The 23,773-nt window shown below is 38.7% G+C and overlaps 1 protein-coding gene across 1 annotated transcript; it reads left to right on the plus strand.

Annotated features, from left to right (window-relative positions):
- Window positions 1–1,537: 1,537 nt before the first annotated feature.
- On the plus strand, window positions 1,538–23,454 carry LOC140239803 (uncharacterized). Its single transcript, XM_072319622.1, has 20 exons — window positions 1,538–1,545; window positions 2,703–2,833; window positions 10,174–10,203; window positions 10,779–10,934; window positions 11,589–11,783; window positions 11,991–12,113; window positions 12,854–12,958; window positions 13,727–13,822; window positions 14,078–14,188; window positions 14,952–15,065; window positions 16,180–16,290; window positions 16,918–17,049; window positions 18,112–18,228; window positions 19,013–19,141; window positions 19,737–19,823; window positions 20,143–20,232; window positions 20,834–20,915; window positions 21,530–21,813; window positions 22,424–22,566; window positions 23,289–23,454. Exons 1-20 carry the CDS (start codon window positions 1,538–1,540, stop codon window positions 23,451–23,453), a joined length of 2,409 nt encoding a protein of 802 aa, XP_072175723.1. The 3' UTR covers window position 23,454.
- Window positions 23,455–23,773: the final 319 nt, after the last annotated feature.

Consider the following 23,773-nt stretch of genomic DNA (forward strand, 5'->3'; position numbering starts at 1 on the left):
TGAAACGTTGCGTTTTCAAACCTTGTAGGTACTAACAGAAAGGTTGTTACCTGACTTGTGGGGCTGATCCTACATCCTTAAGTTCACACAATAAATGTAGCTTCAAACATTAAGAAAGACAGAACTAAGTCATTATAGTTTCTACGCCATGCTTCTTTGTTTTAATAAGCCATGATTCTATAAATTTTTAGAGCTCTGTAATTCTATTTTTGTATTTAAAGTTGAACCATGTTACTGTAAATTCTTTTGACAAATTTCTGCACTGATATTAAATTGACTGGGAAATAAATTTGTTTTTGCCCCTGTGTATTTGGTTTTCCTCGTTAGATGCGCAATTCTTTTGTAGAACAATCCACTCTTGCTTCAAGAAATGGCGGAACTCCGGATGCACTCATTTTTACTCTCGCAATGATTTGAAACCAATTATATAAATCGAACTATTCCAAAGTGAACCCATGATGATGCGTGGCTAGATAGTACATGGTAATTTGGTACTGATCCTGATGCGAACCCACATCAAACACGGTGATACAAAACAGGGAAATAAAAAGAAACACACTTGGTCATAGCCACGTATAGTTGTGGTATTGAGGAACAAGCATAAACACCACTACACAAGCACATGCACACACACACACACACACACACACACACACACACACACACACACACACACACACACACACACACACACAATTACAAACACACACACTTAAAGTTAAAGATCATCATACCGTCCTGTTAGATTAATACGTGTGATTGTACTCACCATTAAAAAAGAAAAAAAAAAAGAAAAGAATACTTGCCCTTGCATCGGCTCACCCTCAATAGACTGGCCATGGATACGCGACATCGATCACGAATAAAAGCAGAGAGGCGAGCAAAATGTAGCTGTCACATTGATATACCCCCTGAACCCCATAAGTAATACCTATCGAAAAGGGCCCATATCGAAAGCAGAGCTAAGAAGACTATTTTTCCTTCTGCACCAGCTTTGAGTGGTTGTGGCCGGTCTGAAATATTCACACACTCTACAGAGATGGGTGTACGAAATGGGTTCGTAAAATAATCGTTTTGATATTTTTTCACGATTATTATTCTTGTTGTTTGATGTTTGCTGTGAAGTTCGATTTGCTGCTGTTATTTGGCTAACAGATAAGTTTTTTTTTTTTCTGCTATAAGGGGAATAATGTCGAGGTTAGGCGATTGCACATTCAAAAGGGCCTATGTGGTGTTTCAGCGTATCGTCTCCGCCGCATGATTTCTTGTCGGGTTTTATGTGATTTTTTTTTTTTAAGTTTTTCATCATTTTTATCAGACTGTAATGGAGAATTCGTTTTTATCTCCATCCTACAATATAAGTCTGGAGCAAAATACTAGTACAGCGATGTCTGTCAATTACTACATTTTTGTTTGCATTCCGAAAACTTGATTCCTGCGCAACCGTTGTGGTTATTTCTGAATCTAGTAATCCGGACCGGGTTAAGTAAGACCGATCCGTAATTTTCTAATCTTAATATTCATATAAGATGGAAAAATGAAGCAGTAAGTATCATTCATCACACCCAAAGAAAGACGAAGTATACACCAGCGATTCGTTAAAGAATCATGTAACCGGTATACTCTTAATACACCTAAAGTTATCTAGGAAAACGAAACTCAACTTACTGAACACGATTCAGCTATCATACGACAGATCAACGTTTAAATTGTGCGCAGGAGTTAATCACCATGAGCATGCTGATACTCAATAAACTCGCAAGTGACACTTTCTGTTTTCAACATTCGAATATTTTTCCATGACTTCCTTTTGATCCGTTTATCCTCCCCGTTTCTATGCCGTTTACTTTACTTTCTGATACTTTGTTGGTTTTGTATGTCTCTTGAACTACAATGGATCTGGAATGTAAAAGCTTTCTTTCTTGCTCTCTCTTTCGCCATCTATCAATCTGTCCACCCATCATGTTAAATTTGTCAAAATCTATACAAACACGTTAAAGAAAACTGCACCCACTCTAGTTTTCATATACCCTAAGTTTTATGTTTCGTTGAATGTGTTCGCTTGTACTTTTGCGTCATGTGGTTTCTCTGAGTCTTATCATTATGTAGTAACATTAGTTTTACTTTAATCATTTCTCTCTTCTTCTTCTTTTTCAATCAGCCCTGTTGTTTCGTCTGAATAGTAATCCCTGCACCGTAGTTCCCCATATCCAATTTTATACAGGGGCCTATAATCACAGGATGTTTGCATTTATATTATAGGCCCTATTCTATTTCCTATTAAAGATTATAGTCACCATCACTACTACTGTAATTTGACCATTAAGTTTATTTTTATATCGGGATTGTTTTATACATGATATCATAGGTAAGTGTTTCACCTATATTTGTATATTGTAATGTCTGTATGATGGTATTCTCTCTTGTGTAGGCCTATGCTATTTTCTCTAGAAACAAACTGAAATTGCATTTGAAACATATCAAGCATACACGCATACAAATCCATATGTCTAAATTTCTCATGTATCCACCTAACATAGAACATACATTTTCCTGCTCATTAGTTATTCATCACTATAGTGTCCAGCATTGGGTATGAACATTAACAAACAAAGAAACAAGCAAACAAAAAACAAACAAATAAACAAACGAATTCATCTTATGAAAGCAGACTTCTTTGTTGTTCTTCTTTTTTTATGCAGCCGCGGTGCCGAAGAAGGCACGACGACGAAGTCGACGGGCACGCCGTTCGGCGTTGTCGTGATCGTCACCATGCTCGTACTCGTCATCGTTGGGATGATTCTCGGCATCGCTCTCTACATCTATTACACAGGTCCGTGTCGTTTTTCAACAACAACAGCAACAATAACAACAGAATACCACTCTAAAACGTTGCCAATAAAGAAAAAATAAAGTGTACAACCATTATAATTTTCATCAACCTTAAGCGTGCATGGTCTGCACAACCAGTGTAAATTCACTTCACATTATGGAACATGGCGACTGGTCACTCAAATCCATCCCAATTACTCTGTTCAACATATATTCAATGGATTATTTATCTAAGTTCAACGGGGAAAAGGAATAGGAAAAAAGGAAAGCACATTCTTTTTATGTCTCAATTGGTTATCAAACAGCCTATGCATAAATTCGGACTGTTTTTCTCTAGAGTGCATTAATTCTTTTGTTCCCATATACTAGTAGCACGTCAAAACTTGTACTGTTTTTGTACATGGGTACCAGCTGTTGCATATTAGAAAAAAAGGTCATAGCAATTAATATGCAGTTAATACAGATAATCAATTTGCCAAGGGGAGATTTCTCCTCGTTTTATGAAGAGCTACCTGCGATGACCTTTGTCCTTTGTTATTATCGTTATTATCGTTATTATCCAGATGTTGGAAAAAAAAAAAACGTGACCGAACACGCTTGATACCATAGGTTGCGTCTTCAATTGATAATGTATGTGTCGATATACTGTTTGTCATAAATGATTTGTACACAATCATGTCTGATGTAACGGAATTAAGCAGAAATAAATCAAATCAAATCAAATCAAATCAAATCAAATTTTGTATGTGTTGGGGGATGTTATGAAAATGATCAAGACAGCCACTCTCTCAAGGCGTGATGGTGGAGGTGGAATATTGGCAGACCTGACTAAACTATGTAACCAGTCAAGGTGGTAATACGTTTTTCTTTTTTGAGGTTGTCCTCCATGTTGTCGACAATGGCTACGTCTCCTCTTCTCCCCAGGCTCTTCCTCTTCTTTTTCCTTCTCCTCCTCCTCCTCTTTTTCCTCTTCCTCCTCCTTCTCTTCTTCTTCTTCCTCCTCCTCCTCCTCCTCCTCCTCCTCTTCTTCTTCTTCTTCTTCTTCTTCTTCTTCTTCTTCTTCTTCTTCTTCTTCTTCTTCTTCTTCCTCCTCCTCCTCCTCCTCCTCCTTCTGCTGCATTTGCATGTCGGGATAACCGATTGCCGTCACAGAATATCTTTGTCCAATCAATATCGTCGACATGCGATGATATCTTAATGCTTCAGCCCGTTAATTTTTTTTTTATTTTAATTCAACTTTATTCCATTTAATCCCTGTTGATTAAGTTGAATTGTCCTTAGTTTTGTTCGTCCGTCCGTCCGTCCGTTCGTTCGTTCGTTCGTTAGTTAGTTAGTTAGTTAGTTAGTTAGTTAGTTAGTCAGTTAGTTAGTATGTTAGTTAGTTAGTTAAAAAGTTTTGGGATTTTTTTCCGCTATCGCTGTTCCCTCGACCTCATATAATTTTGGGAGGAAACTAATATTCCATCCTTGATTTTATCTGCTTGACTCAGTACAAAAACCAGGTCGAGGTTAGAATCCAAAGCTATGCAGCGGCTACCATTCGACATTTTTTTTAACGTGGTTTACAAAATGATATGATGGAGCAGCGTGCCCTGAATTACAATACCAAGGTGAGCATCGAAATACGAAGTAGAGACAGAATCAGAGGTATTTTTTATTTACAGTGTTTGCTCTACATTAGTATCTAGCCAAACGAGATGTTCACTCTTTCCTATACAAATATCGTCTCTAAAAAGGACAAAAGAAATGGAAGAAAGAGATCGAGGACAATTCTGTCAACTCCCGAATATCGTGCATTCAGTCGGGGAAGGTCAATTCCTTTAAAGCGCATTGAAAGCTGGAGTTGGGGTGACGGGGTTGTGGGCTGGCAAAGGACAGAACGCTGTATACATGATCACGGAGTGCTTTATAAAGGATTTTATCATATACAAAGCTCCTCTTGAAAGTTCATGGCTGTAAACAAATTAAAAGCCAAACAAAATGAAAACCCCTTGAAGGGAAACAGGAAAAAAAAAGTTTGAATTCTTTCCCTTGATGGTCATGGAACACAAAGTGAACCACGCGATTTGCCGAAGGTCTTCTTCAACGTCGAGACACGAGAGTTTTTTCGCGAGCGTGAAATGATTATACAGCTAGATCTACGAGCTGAAATTTATTGGATGTGACTATTTCACTGTCTTCTCTTCCCATTGAACACTAAACAACGCGTTAATATACACAGAGTGTGACATATCTAAAGCTTAAACGTATCAAAAAGGATATAATCTTTATGTAATGAATATCACTGGAATCTACAACATTGCCAAACACAGTGAAATCTAAAGCTCAAGCTACATTATTTCCTTAAGGAACTATCCTTAAGTTTTCACAATACACCTGAACATGGATTCATCGATTGCTATATCATACCTTTGACTCTGAAGTCGAATATGATAATCCTGTAATCTTAAATAAGCGAGTTAGGTGTTAGCTAATGTGCACATGGGTACAAATGACCTTTCTTTTTTTCTCAGTAGGTTAGACACTACACTCGAAGGGTCTGGGGTAATTGCCCAGGGGGTAATTGCCCTGTATAGACCCTTATAGATGTCTTCATTTTTAATATCACGAAAGTACATATCACAGAGTGTCTATGGCAATTGCCCCCTGTACGGGCAATTACCCCGGACCCTTCCCCTGACCCTAACCCTAATCTTAATCCTGAACCTAGTCCTAACCCTTACCAAAACTCTATACCCTAAACCTAATCCTAACCCTAATCTTCACTCTAACCTTATCACTAGCCAGAATTTAGCCGGGGGTAACTGCCCTCGGGGGTTATTTTCGTGATATTAAAAATGAAGACGTTAGTGCTCTGTGTGAAACAATTTATTAACATCACGTCAGCTCTTTCGTTGTTATACTTTTGAATGGTGGCTGGAAATATTACTGATAAATCTAATCAAAATCTCTTTCGAGTATCAGAAAACAGAAACATGATTGACGTTTGAGAATTTACCATTTCTCCTGAATACACGATATATTATCATGTATCATCGTACTGTCCCTATAACAGAGTTCCATTCTTTTTTTTTCATCTGCTCCACAGCGCCTGTAACGACGTCTGACGTAACAACATTTCCAAATGGTGAGTGAAATTTAAAATGATGTAAAATGTTGTGATATAACTTGTCACCCTATTTTTCCTAACTTGGCCTTTGTAATTGTATTATGACGTATAGATAGGCATATACATAATAATGTGTGGAAGTCTGTCCGCATGCAAATAGACTTCTCAGATGGTCTTGTTGTTCTAAGTCGTAGATATCTGTGATGTATCAATATGATAATACGTCATAATCATTTATTGTTGTATGCTGTGTAATACACAAAATTTCAAAGTGTTCATAAAGCTACATGTAGATATCAAGTGCGCTTTTGCCACAGAATTCTGTTTCGTAAATATCATACTTTGTCCTGTATTTCTGGAGGCTATATTCGACAATGGAACAAATTTGGAATGCACAACACAGAATTTCCACTGTTTGAACAAATAAAAGAGATGAAGAAAAGAATCCACACATTTGAGAATAAATCGTTAAGTTAACTTGTTTGTGCATATAAATATCCGAACCATGCTTTTCTGGTACATACTGTAATAAGCAACCGAGCAAATCTGCCACGAACGATTACCTTTCTACAGGCAGAGCGAAGATGGCGTACTATTGTAAGGTTGTTTTTGCTATACTCTGGACCAAAAAGGTTATTGCGGTCTGCGCAGGGGATCCTTTGTGGTAGCCTTCGACATACCATTTTCTTTTCAAAATTGGCTATATTTTGCATCCCTTGAACTTTGTGATTGTGAAGGTGCAAGGTGGAGTATTTACTGAATAGGTGATCTGTTGCCCTGCCTAGAGGGCCTCAGGAAAAGTCTTGGGCAAAAGATTCAAGGTTGTCTCTTATGTAGGGCCTACCTGGGTAAACGAGGTACTAAAAGATTTTTTGCAAAGTCTGTTTGATTTGGCCGAAGGGGGGGGGGGGGGGGGCGGAGTTGAAGGAATGCAATTGGTGTGACCGCGTCATAAACCATAGAGCTTTCTAATGGGTAACTATCATAATTTTATGATAGTCATGGGGACCTATTTAGATGCAAAGGAACAACGTGCGCTTCGCACAGTATAAGATGTTCGCAATGCCCACATAGCAAAGGATAAAAGCAATATCAAGAGTAATATCTATCAATCAATAGAGCAAAATCAATATGAACAACAATTGCAAAAGTGTGACTGTGTCGAATCCTCGAGATTTACAGCGTCTTTTTACAACATCTTTTTTCACTTTCATTGACTTTTATGCTAATGACTATGTATAGTGTGCAAAAAAATGAATAAATGTGGCCTTATTTGAGACTGGCTGCGTGAAACATCTCATGTAAATATGGACGCATTGAAGTGAGAAACGATCAACCACTCAAGAACATGCAGGGGATGTCAGAGATCTGTGTCAGTATACACTTAATGATGCTCTTTTCGTTTTTGTTTCTTATTTGTGCATATTTTTGTGTTTCATTTTGTTATTGTTTTTTGTTCTTGTTTGTTTTTTTGTCGTTGTTCTTTTTTTTTTTTGGGGGGGGGGGGGAGGAGGGGTCTTTACTCTTTCTTAATGAGACACTCGAATGGATAAACCTGAAAGTGTACAGATGAGATTGGCGCTATGGTGGGTAGGCCCTAATGGTGATGAAGGGGTAACGAATTATTGTCACAAGCACATGCAAAACACATCTATACGCACTTACATAAACAGACATACACAGCAAGAATAACTAAACATTAACTGAGAAGACAAGAAGTCAAACTGAGCTGTAAAGATGTAGTTGTTGCGAGATAATTATGCTCTCTGGTGCAACGGTGTTTATCTCTCTTTTAGTATCTAATTCTATTTCTTTAGCAACTGTGTTGTCCCAGCATTCTTTATAAAACCTTCAATAACGATATAAACAAGTTTCTTTTTATTTGTCCAGTTTTAGCGTGGGTGGGTATTTTTTTTTTTATCAAGATGCAGACAAATAGACCCGAAAACATGATAAAAAGATTAAACTTGTATCCAACGGAGTTGGCACCTGCGTCTTTCAAAATGACCACTGGAGATTAGCTTGAAAAAGAGTTGGATGTCAGATCATAAGAACAGGTCATCCGTACTGGATTAAGGCAAATAGCATGCTCGCAAAGGAGCTCTGATTTGTAGGAAAAGACTGTCAGAGATATCTACCTTGCGTGGGTTAATCTACCATTATGTATAGGAAGTAATACCGAAATTCCTACGTGTTTATAGATGAAAAGGATGGGAAATAATGACTACGCATTTTTTTTCATTTTTTCATTTCATGATGATCTCCGATCATATTGGACAAACATCTCAGTTGATGTTGCTGTCGATATTTTCCCTTTGAACGACATATCCTGATGTAGAAATACCGTGTGCTAAGTATTGTAATTATCCTATAAATAGTTAATTATACTTAACGGCTTGCAATTATAAAGTATATAATGTAAAGTAATACCGTGATCTAACAACCTTTGTTTCTCTATCATACCACAGCACCTGCTGGCACGACGGCCCCATCACGTGAGTCTTTTAATTGTTCTTCCTATCTGTCTATCTCTCCATCCATCTACCTATTTATCCTCTATCTACCCTTCTGTCTATCTTAATTCATACAGAATCTATGAATGAATTAAACCACAAATACAGGTATTACGATTATGTACTAGGAACAAAGTAATGTAAAAGTTATATGCATATACACATATATATATATAATTATATGCATATATGCATATGTACATATATATATATATATATGCATATATATATATATATGCATATATATATATATATATATATATATATATATATACATATATTGAATGGAATATGAAAGTTCTGCGTTGCTGTGTACAAAAAAAAAATATGAAAGAAAGAGTCAAAATACACCACAGTAGTCCAAAATTTTTGGCTCCTGAGGTTTGACTCTTTCTTCGATATAATTATGTAAAACATAATTATTATCGTATCACATGTTTATACAAAAGCAGTAAAAAATTAGGGTTATTCGATTCATAAGTGTAAACGGCAACGCTACTTAACACCGGTTCCCGTTGTTGCACATGCATTCACCTAAGACCAACAATATGACCATAAATGATTGTTCGGACATGTTGATTCACGGACTGTGACTCTTTGTACATCACACCACTTTGATGGAAATCGCACTGAACTGAAAAGCGGTTTTAGATACTGCTTTAGGGTATTCGGCGCTGTCTTCTTTGTGGCAGATTTTTACCAAAACGACGCGAATCCAAAAGGGAATAAAAGGATATGATATTAGAATTCGTAGAGCTATCAACACTGCCTGCGCTTGCAATTCTTGTGAGTTCACTACTGGACTATTCCGCAGTGTTTGGGGACTATACGGACTAATATCTCCTTTATTTTTCCTCCATTGCAAAAGACACATTAAAACGAAACAATTGCCCTGTAAATGACGTGAAATTTGGAGGAATATCAAAATACCACCATCCCAACGGTTGTCGAGACATTACTTTTGTTTGTTTGTTTGTGCGTTTGGGGCAGTGTTTTTGGGTGGTGTATCTAACATCTAGTTATCAAAATCGTACGGGAACCGAAGAGTATATTTTGTGTCAATCATCAGTCATCATCAATATTACCCAGGGGGAAAGACAGGTTTACCAGACACGGGTTGTTGTAAAAGGTTGTTTGGTATCAACGTGTTTAAGAGACCCTACTGAACAACTTCTAGGTGGTCTACCTTGACAATTAGCTGCTGGAAAAAAATGGCGGCCATTTTTTTTTTTTCAAAATGGCAGCCATGTTTAACTAATATTTACATTTTTTGCAAATAATTTTTGGAGTCTTACCTTTAATTAGGATGTGTGTGGTATCATATTGAAGATGATTAAATTTACTACAGAATGATTCCTTACTTGACTGGTTTGATAATAGTTTACATAAACATTTTAGGCCAAAATATGATTTTTTATTACACTTTTTACCAAAAATTTGAATTCTGCAAAATTGCAATTTTTCATATTTCGCATATTATCTTCTCTAGAGAATTAAAACTTTGTGGAAAACAGTCCATACATATGGATAGTATTCTCTGAAAATTACATATTCATTGCATTTCTCATTAAAAAAAAAAAAGATAATAATTATATCGTTAGCACTTTGAGACCATAGATTTTAGGTGAACATATTATTTTGGTGGTTGACTTGAATGGATGTTGATAGGAATTTGCAATTTAGTTTCTGATATTCAATTATTTCCCGTCCATATTTCAGAGTGCACAATGCCCGTCGAAGCTGGGATAGGTAAGTGTAAAATGTTGTAGTTATAGAAATAAGTATATTTGAACATTTAGTGACTTTATATGCCTCGTATCATAAACATAATTGTTGTAACTAACACTTTTATTGATTTGGATAATGAGGTATATACTTAAATTGTATAAATTGTGTTCTATGTCATTGCGTGTTTCATACCAGACACTCTTTGAAAATGATAACATTGCAAATCTATTGTAAACTCATAAAATGTGAGTGTGTGTTTTATTGTATTTATCTTCATACATCGCAAATAAGATTAAGATAGTTAGGTCTGTAATAGCAATGGCTTTCAGAAGAATTATATGACTTTGTATTTTAAAAGGTTTGAGAACTTGATGATGTTGTGCATGGGAACCAATTTTGTAGAAACTAAAGTAAAACAGAAGATGAAAGAATCTCCCTCGTAGAAACTGTTGTCGACCACCGTACGGAAGAAAGTCAAGATATTAATTTATAAAATTGCACAGAACTCTATCAGGAAAACTTATCTTTATCTCGATGCGATAGGAATATATAGGATTGTCAAAAGATACATTCACTCGTTCCTCTTTCTTTTAAAGAGCGCATCTATCTCGGTACCGGGGAGACACGCATTGTGACGTCACCGTGTTTTCCCTCCGAGGACGACTCGCCTGTGGGAAACACTTTCGTGGTGATCGTGGCTGAAGGGTACAGGGTCAAAGTTCACTTCGACGAGTTCCGGTTCGACGACATTTGTACGTGCAGACCATTTTCAAATCTCACACATTGTTGAAAATAAAAGAGAGAAATGGGCGAGGGGAAGGGGCGTGCTATGTCGATTGGAAGTCACTTTAGTTTCGAGTAGCTTGATTTCTAATTTGCGGACTAGAAAGAAAACTTTGTCTTACGTGATGACCTAAGAGCATAATCAACTTCAAACTTCATCACTCACGAATCGTTTTCAAGACTCAAAATGCTTTGCGAAATGTGGAATATTGTCTAGTTAGATTTGGCATGCGTAGCGTACGTTATAAGACGTCATACAAGAAGAAGAAGGAGAAGAAGAAGAAGAAGAAGAAGTCATAGAATCAGTTCGAGAACACCTTAAGGTATTAGAATATTCGATATAGACTGACCCTGTCTTCTTGATGTGACGTATGGAAGGTGTAATGTCCAGTCAGTGTTGTACCTGATCATTTCGTCGACGAAATAAATGGTTTCGTAACGAAATTGACCGTGCAACACTTGGCGCACCATACAACTTATCCTCGAAGTTAGGCTACCTTCAAAATTAAGAATAGCCGTCTGAACGTAACCAATGATGATAATTACATAATGGTTACCAAAAAAAAATGCCTGGAATGGAATAAATAGATTGTTACTGTCATTGTTATTGTAATTGGCTGCAGATTTCCCTAATCGCCTGCTCATCGGCAATGGAGACACCCCACGAGCGGTGGCGACCGTCATATCCTCATTCCAGGGCTGGGACCTACCACCCGACCTGGTGTCGCGGGACCACGGCATGTGGCTCGAAATGTTCTCCACTTACGTCGTGGTCAATGGCGCCTTTAACGCAACGTTTACGGCCGTGACAGACGAAGGTTAGCCGAAAATTGCATAACATGTCTATTTCTGCGGCTAATTCTTGGATTGTCCTATTAAATGTGGAGCTCCATTTTATCATTTTGAAGCTCATATTCAAGCTTATTTTTTCTCTCCATCTCAAACAAAATCAATTACAATCGTACACCTATCAAATGGCTAACAATATTGAAAGGTTATTTGTTTTATAATAAATTCTCTCTCAGAGGCTGATATGGGATGCATGGGAACAGACAGGCAGTGCCGATACGCCCAGAAGTGCTTCACCGAGCAGCAACAGTGCGACGGCGATTACGAATGTCCCAGCGGAACGGACGAAATCGGTTGTCGTAAGTAGGCCAAGGAAGCAAACGAAGATACGAAGAAACAATCCAACATACAAGTAATCAAACTAACAATCAATTTTACAATCAGGCGTTGGAGTGTGTGTCTAATTCTGTCGGAGGAAGTCAATTACTAATCGTGCATTTACATTGGCATTTCACTGATGTAATCTAATACGTGTTGACAAGAACGTCTTATCAGACACTTGCATCACAAAATATTCTAGGACTGGTGAAATTAAATCACAGCTTCTACACTTTTAGGAAAGAATATGTTTTCGCTTATATTGACAGATAACCACATTATATCAATTTGAACAAAATCTTTCTTTCTTACAATGTGTGAAGAAACATCTCTAATTGACAATAACACAACAAGAATGCAATTGTTTCAAGGTTCAGGTTTGATATAAAGTCCATCTTATGCATAATGTAACTTGTTTGGTGCTTTGGCCATGTTGGCAGTGGGCATTTGTGGGCATCATCTGAGGTAAGGTCTTGAATATCAACATCTTCTGAAAAAAAAGAAATCGATCTTCTTTGCCATTTATGTAATGTTATTGACGCAGCTATTGCTTTGGCAGATTTTACAGCAATCCAACAAGAGTAACAATAGATTTGGCTGCCCAATTTCCTGTTGTGAGTGGGAGTGTTATGTTACGTTATAAAAGCCCTCAGACGTAAAATACAAACGATAATATAAACCTTTTTCTTCTAAGATTTTCTCCTTGAATGGTTCTTTTCAGCCTGCTTGGGACAGAATGACTTTAAATGTGACGACGGGAAGTGTATCAGTCGAATTGCAGTCTGCAACGAATACCCGTCTTGTGACGATGATCAGTCCAACTGCAGTAAGTTGTAGAAAATAGAAATTGAATGGAATGGAAATGACACAGATCATTTTTCCTACAAGCAAATTGTTTCTACAGTGCGTGTACGGATAGACAAATTAATCGGTAACTCTACTTGAGTCCACTGATATTACCCACGTCATTCCCGGTGATGGAATACCTTGCCATGAATTGAAGTAAAAATCATCCATTTGTGGAAAAGGCTACATCATAAATATTGTATAGGTTATAGAGACTGGAATGTGATGCAGAGTGACCTTACTTTCCTTGACTCACCCTGGTTTGATTGGTCGAGTTAGGCAAGACGATAAATCACGAGAAGTCACTTGATTATCACCGATTAATTATTTCACAGATGACTTACAAGTATTAAAGGCGTAATTTACCATTTTATTTTGCAGATGAAACAAAAACCCAGCCTTAGTGCTTTAAAATGGTTCTAAAATATAAGTTACTGACAAAAACAACCACTGTGAAAATTTGTATCCGTACAATTGATGGTAAGTATTGTTAAATACCTAAAATGTGAACAACATTTATAATAAGAATGCTTCCATACTAAACCGTCCACAGTTATGGTTTATTGAGAAAAATACTGATATCTCCTTACATTTTAGGCTTTATTGCGAAAATTTTACATGGTAGGATGTTTTGTGATACAAGAGACCTACACATATGCGTCAAATGTGATATCTTGAACATTTTTAAAATTACTGCTCCCAACGGTAAACTGGACCTTTAATGTTTTTCGTCCGTTATTGCTACCAGGCTTTACGTGTCCCGAAGGCTTCAACATCTCGTCCAGATTTGTGTGTGACGGCAAGAACGACTGTGGAGACTATTCCGATGAAATGCAAGATTGTCGTAAGTCTTCTTCGCTTTTTTTTTTTTTTTTGAAGATTGTATGAGATGAACTTGCCGCACTCTGAACAGGCCACTGTATGCTCCTTATGGAACATACCCATAACATCATTATCATGGACTGGTTAACACACGCCAGCATTGTCGGTGATTGTTACCGTAAACTTTGCTTTGTCGTGTAATGATTATAATGCTTGTCGATTGTTATAGAGAAAGAACAGACGTCACTTACGTCTTTTTTGCATGCCTTCTTCACAGCGTGCGATGGTGAACAACAGTACCTGTGCGATAATGGACAATGCATCTTCCTGAACAACAAGTGTGACGCCTTCCAACACTGTAGCGACGGTTCAGATGAGGCAAACTGTGGTAATATATTTGTATGTATGTGTATGTTTGTGTTAGTGTGCATGTGTACAGAAAGAAAACAAATCAGATTCGACTTTCTTCACTTTGTCTCCCTCTCCAAATTAAATTTGTTAAGATCGCAACTGCTGATCTGTAAATTAACAATTGGGTATTTGTTCCATGTTCATCGTGTCACTGTCGGCAACCAGGGACAGCCTGGTGGTAGTGTCGCTGCCCGGAAAAGCAGTAGATGACAGGTTCGAGTCCCACTGGTTCCTTTTTTCCGACATGTTTGTTGATAATATTTACAGATCAGCAGTTGCAATCTTAACAAATTTAATTTGTAGAGGGAGACAAAGTGAAGAAGCTCGAATCTGAACCTTCACCCCTCTGAATAATTATCTTTCTTTCAAGAAAACAAATGTTTCGATTTTCGATTTCATACCCCTGTTCTGATTCGTTTCCTCTCCCTGCATTGCTTTTTCTTTTCCTAACGATATTTTCTTTCTTCACCTAATATGCCTTTTATGATCTAGTCTGGTCATCAAGTTTCACCCGTTATTTGCACATTTCTTTTATTTTCACTTGTATTCATCAACAACATCATCGTCATCAACTTTGAGTCATTCCCCTTTTACCTCCTTCTCCATCTCCTTTCCCCAGCTCATCTTTCTTTGATTTCCTCTTCCAGTTCATCTCTTCTCACTCATCCTCCTCCCCATCTCTCTGTTCATTTCATATGTTAAGTGATAACTTTTATTACCCCTGTCTCCGATCCCAACAGTATGCCAGAGCTGGCAGTTCGAGTGCGCCACTGGCTTGGAGTGCATCCCGTTCTGGGATCGGTGTGATGGCAATGACACGTGCGCGGACGGCAGCGATGAGGTGAATTGCGAAGGTGAGTCAGCCATTGGATAAACGATGGTTCGGGAATCCCGTAATGATATGGGAATATTGTCAGAGAACCCCCCCCCCCCCTCCAGCAGTGACCACATGCTATCGTATCTCCGCCATAGTACGAGAAGCTCACCATGACTTGGCGACTCCGCCTTGGCAAGAGAACCCACCATGTTTCGGGAATTCCAGTATTAAATGGTGTGCTACTTGGGACACTGCAATATTCCGGGAACCTCGTTACGGTCGGGAAGTTTCGGGAATTCCAGTGTTAAATGGTGTGCTACTTGGGACACTGGAATATTCCGGGAACCTCGTTACGGTCGGGAATCCAGTAATGGTACGGCTACCCCAACACCGTCAGGGAAACCGGCTTTCCGTTATACTCTGTGATACGTGTTCACTCATTGTAAGAGCGCTTATAAGTACCCATAGTGTATTGTATTGTATTGTATTGTTAACCCCATTGTGGCCAGGAAATCCCGTTGCTGTCCGAAATTCTCTCCAATTGCTTCATACGCTTTAGTTCCTGTCAACAACTGAAATTTTGACATAAAACTTTGTCTAATCTGTGTATTGTTTTGTTGTGTGTGTGTGTGTGTGTGTTTTTTTTTTTTTGGGGGGGGGAGTGGCACTCATTTTCACTTTTCTCTGAATTGGATTAGGTGTCAGCAACACATCATCGTAAAGCGATAATGACTATGTATTGTGAAAAAAAAATAATGTTGAATTTCACCAATCAGAGCCATGGACTTTGTCGGGTGTGCCTGAGCACAGTCTCCTAATATAGGTAGAGAACAGACTCAGCTCAGATATCGCATTTTTACAATCTACGATTTCTCAATACATATGTTATTCTAGACTTTGTAAACTTAATCAATCAATCATATCAGTCAGTCAATCAAACAAACAAACAAACACCTAGCGAAAATGTGCGACCTTTGCAATCGAATGTATCATACGACAATGTGCTTTTCCTTTTGTGTCAATGTTCTCGGTCACTTGCCATAATTTTATTTCATTTGGTTCCTTCGGTCACATTTACGAATGTAAAAGCTAGCAGATTCCATTCGAAAATGACAATTAATTTTGTTCTATTCCCCCCTCCTAAAAAATAGACTCGTGTCCCGGAAACTTCTTCTCCTGTCCAAACAAGCTCTGCGTTCCCGCCTCGTATCGGTGCAACGGAGCGGTCGACTGTTACGACGGGGAGGATGAGGAGAATTGCCGTAAGTTATCGTGTTCGATGCCTCATACGAGGATATCACAAAGCAGGCCATGTTAACGGGCTATAATCTGCGGCAATATATCTATAATCATGAATACACACTTTGTGAACTCGCTTCTCTATCAACGACATTATCAAAAATTATGTAATGTCAAACCTGTCTTAGCGACCACCTGTCTATAGCGGCCACCTGCCGTATACGACCCCTAAAAACAATTCCCTCCGAGAAAAAAAAAAAACCCAAACATGTTAAAGAACGTACCTATAACGGCCGCCTGTCTATAACGGTCACTCTTTTCATCTCCTTGGGTGGCCGCTATAGACAGGTTTGACTGTACTAGGTTTGTAGTATTTTTCTGCTACAATCTCTTAGTGCTATTATACAACGTGGAATCTACGGGGAATCTGTTGAAAGCACACCAAAGAGGCATCAGGAACATCATTGGTTTTGTATTGTTTAATGCTCGAATGTCAAGAAACAAAATGAGTGATGGACAAGCGGCAAATATGAAGGAATATTATGATAATAATAACAGTGACACAATACTTACTTATTAATATGGTTGTCATGATGATAAGTTTATTAGTGATTTGGTTGAGTAAGGTTTAACATCATCTTCATTCGCAGCCACACCGGAACCGTGTGCAGAAGGGGAGTTCGCGTGTGTGGACGGTCAGTGTCTGAGACCGTCACTCAGGTGTGATGGCGTCGAACAGTGTACGAACGGCGAGGATGAGGACCCAGAGCTGTGCGGGACAGGTAAACTTGTAATCACTTGCATCAGCTCTTACTATACCGCAACTCAAGCAGTGTTCAGTTCATTGAATTCGGAACCCAGACAATAGGCCTAAATAGATATTCCACAATTTCTGTGTTTGGGTTAACATATGTAGAAAATCCCCCTGTAACTGACTTCTTGCGGTATTTTTATTTTTTTTGCGTCAGGTTTCACTGTTTATTTATATCATACTATTTTTACATTTCTTTTCGTGTCTTGGCTTGTTATACCGAATGTGATTTGTCATCTGTTTTGTAATAGTTGTACCCGTGCTGGTGTTAACGAAGCGAAATAGATGAAAATGATTAGCCATGTGAGTGTCGGTGTGGAATACTTTATTATAAGGTTCAGGTCATTAACAATAAGGACTACAATGCTAAAAGAAAATAATCATTTTATAGAAATGTTTTCTCTCGTGTGTACAGTATGCATTACGCAAATACTCCTCACTGGTAACAGTGGACAATTCGAATTAATGCTCTGCATACACTTAATTTCAGTCCGATTGATGCATAATTATCTATTGTGAAGATGAAAAAATGTAACATACTTCAATTATTAAGGTATATACACTTTGTTCAGACCAAAAAGGTGCATCTATAGCACAAGTATCGAGATCTTAACCAGGGCTCCACACTAACTTTTATTTTTGGTGGCCCAAAGGCAAACATCCGACCCTTTTTGGTGGCCCAATCAGGCCACCAAATTCTTCATTTCTGAAATTTTGGAGGCCCGACGTGCGTTTTTGGTGGCCCCGGGCCACCGGGCCACCGTTAGTGTCGAGCCCTGTCTAAACGCAGTCATATCGAATGTATTATTGAAATGTTTACCTTTCTGACTGATAAGGATTTCTTTAATCATAGAATCTTCAATCATCTTTAACCATTAAGTTCAACTCTTCTTGCTTTGTTTTAATTTACTCTGTATACTATAATAATGTATTTTTGTGTGTCGGTGAATGATGGTGAATAAAATGAATTGAATTGAACTGAACTGAAGAAGCATCAGGTTGTATATCTTTATTTATGTAATTCCACGTCAAGAACCCGTTGATTGCTTCGAGTGCCAGGATGGTGACTGTATTCCAACCGACTGGGTGTGCGATGGATACACCGACTGCCTCGACAACGACGACGAACAGGGCTGCCCGGATACCGGAGGTGAGAAGCATCTCTTGTATCGTAGCAACCATTTGTATCTCTCTCTCCGCAACCTTTTCTTCCCTGCTGGAAAGAATACAGTGGGCACAGCGTAAAACATAAGGAAACACAGTGTGAACACATTGTGAACACAGTGTGAAATCTCTTCACACTGTTAAATTTGAGCGTTTTCACACAGCCGACTATGTGAACACACTGTGATCACACTGTGGGACACTGTGTTCTTTCCAGCAAGGTTTCTCCCTCTCTTCTTCTATCTTTGCATCTCTCTCTCTCTCTCTCTGCGCTTTAATGTTGTGAACATATTGTTATTCGTTAACCAGGGCTCCACACTAACTTTTATTTTTGGTGGCCCAAAGGCAAACATCCGACCTTTCTTGGTGGCCCGATCAGGCCACCAAATTCATTTCTGAAATTTTGGTGGTCCGACGTGCGTTTTTGGTGGCCCCGGGCCACCGTTAGTGTCGAGCCCTGCGTTAACTCACACAGTGAATCATCAATTCGCAGTCCGTGAAACAGAACATTACTATGTGAACACTCTGTGAAAAATCACATCACAGTGTGAAATCATCTTCACACTGTTAAATTTGAGCTTTTTCACACAGCCGACTATGTGAACACACTGTGATCACACTGTGGGACACTGTGTTCTTTCCAGCAAGGTTTCTCCCTCTCTTCTTCTATCTCTCTCTCTCTCTCTCTCCTCATTGTTTTCCGACAAGCACAGCAAGTAAGCTATAGACAAGAAACACTTCATCTTTCTTCCTCTCTTTTTTTATTTCAGAGCCCGAATGTGAAGAAGGGTACTCCCCGTGCCCGAATCGGAGCTGCATCGGGAACGAATTCCTCTGCAACGGGATTACCGATTGTCCCGGGGGATCGGACGAGACTTCCAATTGCACCGATGTCCCAGGTACTTTGCCTATACAATTAACTTGAAGTTTTTTTTTCCTCATCCAGTGTAGCCATGGTTTGAAAGAAAGACCAAAATTTAAAGGTTTCGAAGAAGAAAGTTGTGAGGCATATCATGATTTGAAGATAAAGGCGTTGAAAGATAGATGAACAGACAGGCGATCTCATAACCTGCGCATACATGGGCGCGCATCGACACACGTGGATATTCAAAGTTTGAATTGACTTGAATTGACTTGACTTGACTTGAATTGAATTGAATTGGATTGGATTGGATTGGATTGGATTGGATTGAATTGAATTAAATTGAATTGAATTAGATTTGACTGAATTGGATCGAATTGAATTGAACTGAATTGAATTGAATTGAATTGACATATTATAAATGCATGTGTGATTGGAACGTTGGGAAAAGCAGACAGAGAGAGAGAGAGAGACAGTGAGGGGGGGGGGGGGGGTGAGGAGAGGGAGAGAGAAAGGGGAACAGAAAAAAGAAGAAAAATAAGAGTCATTTTTGGAAGCATAATATCGCGACGTAAAAACAGTGCTTGTTTTATCAAAAAGCGTCAAAATAATAATATCCTGTTCTATGACAGATCGTTGCAGTGCTATGTCTGAGGGTGACTACTTTGTTTGTGATGGGAAAGAAGACTGCCCCGGTGGAGCCGATGAACAAAACTGTGGTATGTTCACTTGTCCTGTCTAAGTTTTTCCTGCCCTTAAGGACACTGGATATTTTTTCTTTTGTCTCTACTATCAGCGCCTATCCTAATATTGGTCAGCGGGCGTGTATGGAATTTTCCTCCTTTCGGTACCTCGTTTCACACTAGTTATTACAGCATATAATCAATACTTATTTTGTTATATCACTAGATGTCATCATTATCATAAGAATACTTTTTTATTGTTGTTATTAGTAATATCATGATGTTGATGATGATGATAAGGATGGTGATGGTGTCTGTGTTTACGACTAAATTAGTGTTAAATATCTTATTTTAGCCTGCGGGACCCGCCCGATTACTATGTCCCGAATCTTTGGAGGACGTCCGTCGACGAAGGGATATTGGCCGTGGCAGATCTTGCTCTCTGGTACGTTTACAGAAATGCATCCCTATCTACGTGTGCTCTTCCCTTTTCGAAGAGACGTTTTCATCACTGATATTATTATGAAGGGATGGCATCATTTCATAACGCCTTCACGCTTTACGCCAAATCACACTCAGGGGGTTATGATTTACTCTTTGACTTTCATCATCTTCATTACCTAAAGATCACTGCTTTCGCACAATTTCGTTTTTGGACATTTTTCTTCGATATTGAATGTTGACAGGGAAATATAAGATCCTGTATGTACTTGGAGTGTCATTTCAAACCGGGTAACCCGTTGAGAACAGACTGATTTTGCTACAACATGCATTTCCCATAGACGCTTGCCCGAGTATACTTTGGACTCGTCTTCAACGGCTGAGGTTTGTGTTCAAACAAAAACTAGAAGACATTTAGACAACATTTCTTGCACCTTTGTACAATGTGTAATATTATGTAATATACACCATGTATATACATGTCGTTTGTTCTTTACAACTCTTAATGAGTACCATGAAATTGATGATTTTTGTTGTCGATATAGGCCTACTCGAAATAACGAAGATTGCTGCTTTGATCCTCTCTTTTTCTGTCCATTGACCAGGCTACAATCATTCGGGTGAGGCGCCGATCTGTGGCGGAACGCTTCTTAACCGTAGATGGGTGCTCACGGCCGGGCACTGTCTGTGAGTAAACATACTACCATAGGGCTAAAACATACATTTGGATTCAATAATAACAGACAAATTGGTGGTTTAAGAAAAAAAAAATGTGCCGCCCTCTCTCGACAGGAACTCCTCGACCACTTGTGATTTCACTGCTTACTGAACTCGACTCGGTGGTTATCTACGGTAGCGGAAATATACACAGAAATACTAAAAGAATTTCAAAAAAAAAATCTTCACTTTTTAGGTAAAGAATAAATTTCCTCACAAACATCTGATTGATAATAGGAGTGAATGTTGTTACGAGAAGAAGATCACGATTTTTATTGATCTACAGTGTAATGACGGTGTCTTCTTGCTGGCTTGTGCTGTGCTAAAATTAATGTTATCCCTGTCGCTAAAGATAGTGAGAACCCACAAGCCGCCATGTTCTCCCATTGGAATTAATATAATACTGTCGAGACAGAAAGGAGAATATAAATTATTCTCTACAAAGTTCGCATAAACATTGGCCTATAGATAGGTTCAAGCAGGCCACCTTTGACATGAAAAAAGAAAGAAGTAAGCAAATGAAAATCCCGTGAGTATTTGAAAATTTCGTAACCATTTCCCATCATGTATCGTTGTATGTGCAGACCACCCCATTCCATTCGAAATCGTTACATCATCGCCGGCATCGTCGATCTCGACTCCAATGACACTTCGACGTGGCAGAGTCGATTAGTCTACGACGTCATCTGGCATCCGATGTTCAACATCAACATCGAAAAGTACGTCGAACACGATCTCGCCCTGGTTCTCGTCGATAAGCCATTCGACTTCAACGACTACGTCCAACCGGCTTGCCTTCCCGACACCGATTTCCGGGTCGAGCCCGGAACGTATGTGACTACCACAGGGTGGGGACAAACAGAAGGGGGTATGTACAGAATTCATCGACACTTTCAAGATCATTACAATGAGAAGAAAACTATGATATGTCACTATGTTACGTACTGGAAACAAGGGACTATAATGTGAGCATTTTAAAGAACAAAATGAGACATGTTCATGGCATGACAAAATACTTATGCAACAGTTTGAAGGGCCAAGCAGATACCAAAACAGCGATTGCGGGAAAAAGAAGAAAACACAAGAGTACCCAGGACTTATTGGGTAATCAATTTTTCTGACCGGAAGAGCAAGAGTGTTATCGAATGTGATCATGAACCAATACTTGTCCTTATGTATTGCAAGAGTTGAGTCAACATGTTAAAAATTAAGTGTAGCTGTCAATTTGCAGTGGCGGATCCGGGAATTTCGTATGGGGGGGGGGGGGGGCAAAGCAAGGGAGCGACTTCCGGGCTTTATCAGCTGACAAGCAAAAAAAAAAATGTCCCATAATATTGTGCGAATTTCACGCAAACTTGTATTTTCTTTTTATTCTTTTGTTTTTTAAGAAACAAATTGAGGGGGAGGGGGTGGATCCACCACTGAGAATGTTGCAGTTTTCGTTGAAACAAAAAAAATCTCGTTTTCTTGTGACGTAGGTCGACGAAGCAGACGACTCCAGGAGGGGCGGGTGCCCGTGTGGCCTGCAGACATTTGCGACATGTACCACTTCATTAACCTCGAACAGGCCCAACGCTCCGTCTGTGTCGGCTACGAGCAAGGGGTCATCGGGCCCTGCTTCGTAAGTATTCACAGCTATATAAGAATATACGCTGCGTATTCTGCGCTGTGATTAACAATCTATACTGTCAAAATGAGGAAAAAAGAGCCCAAAAGATTACAAGATGGAAGATGTGCAATTGCAATAATAATGACTGCATTTTACACAGATACAAACATCATTTCCATGTCAGTTGACATTGGTTCCTTTGATTTTATTTCATACCTGTTTGTATAGTTTCATTAATTCATTATTCGTTTCCTTATGTATTTTCTGAGGTTCCCATATCGTACAAGTTTTACCTTTTTGTGGGTCCCTCCATTTCCATTTCCAACCTTATTTATTTTGTACTATGCATTATGTATATATTAAAAAATACAATTATGTTTTCTTCATTTTGTTACTCATTATCACGTGTACTTTGTTAATCTATGTTTTTGCAATTATTACAAATAAATTATGTTCTGCTTATACATTTTATATAATTTCTCTTTTTATTTGATGGAAATTAAAATAAATTTGAATTTGAATTTGAATTGAAAGCATCCGTTTCTGGTGCAATATACAGCTGCTAGTTAGTTAGTACTGACTGACATAATGGTAATATTTGCTATTTAACATGTTTAAGTCGACGATAAACCATGTGTTGTGATGGTTTGATTGTGTACGACGTATACCCCTATGGAAGCTATAGCAGTTATTATTGTGATTATCAGTGTACTTGCTTCTGTCACTTTTACCAGGGCGACTCGGGCGGTCCTCTGTCTGTTGAGAGGAATGACACGTGGTACAGCATTGGAATCGTTTCCTCGGGAATCGCCTGTGGCGCCCCATACACACCAACCCTATTCACTAACGTCGCCTACTACAGCGAATGGATAAGCGACATCATCAACCTTGAATATTAAAGATGGAAGACATGCAGAGGAAAAAAAAGTTTACTGCGGCGCCCCATACAATGCCACCTATTTCAGTGATGTCGCCGACTAGAACAATAATGTATAAGCGACGTCATCAAACCAGATCATTAAGGGTTGTATAAACAACCCAACAACATACACACTCAGACTGATCACTGCAGATTAATCAGTTGTCATCAATCTTGTATTTTTGAAGGATGACATGAGTATTTGTTTTTCATACTGCGGGATGTAAGAATTACTTCGTTAGACGCAATCGATGACACATGCATGAAATTCAAACACACAAAATAGCCTGATGTATGTGC

This window comes from Diadema setosum, chromosome 16, assembly GCF_964275005.1.
Source record: "Diadema setosum chromosome 16, eeDiaSeto1, whole genome shotgun sequence".
NCBI classification, from domain to species: Eukaryota; Metazoa; Echinodermata; class Echinoidea; order Diadematoida; family Diadematidae; genus Diadema; species Diadema setosum.

Coding starts and splice junctions, on each gene's coding strand:
- LOC140239803 (XM_072319622.1), top strand. Junction 10,935..11,588: donor GTTCCGGTTCGACGACATTT/GTACGTGCAGAC, acceptor AATTGGCTGCAG/ATTTCCCTAATCGCCTGCTC. Junction 20,233..20,833: donor GTGGCAGATCTTGCTCTCTG/GTACGTTTACAG, acceptor TCCATTGACCAG/GCTACAATCATTCGGGTGAG.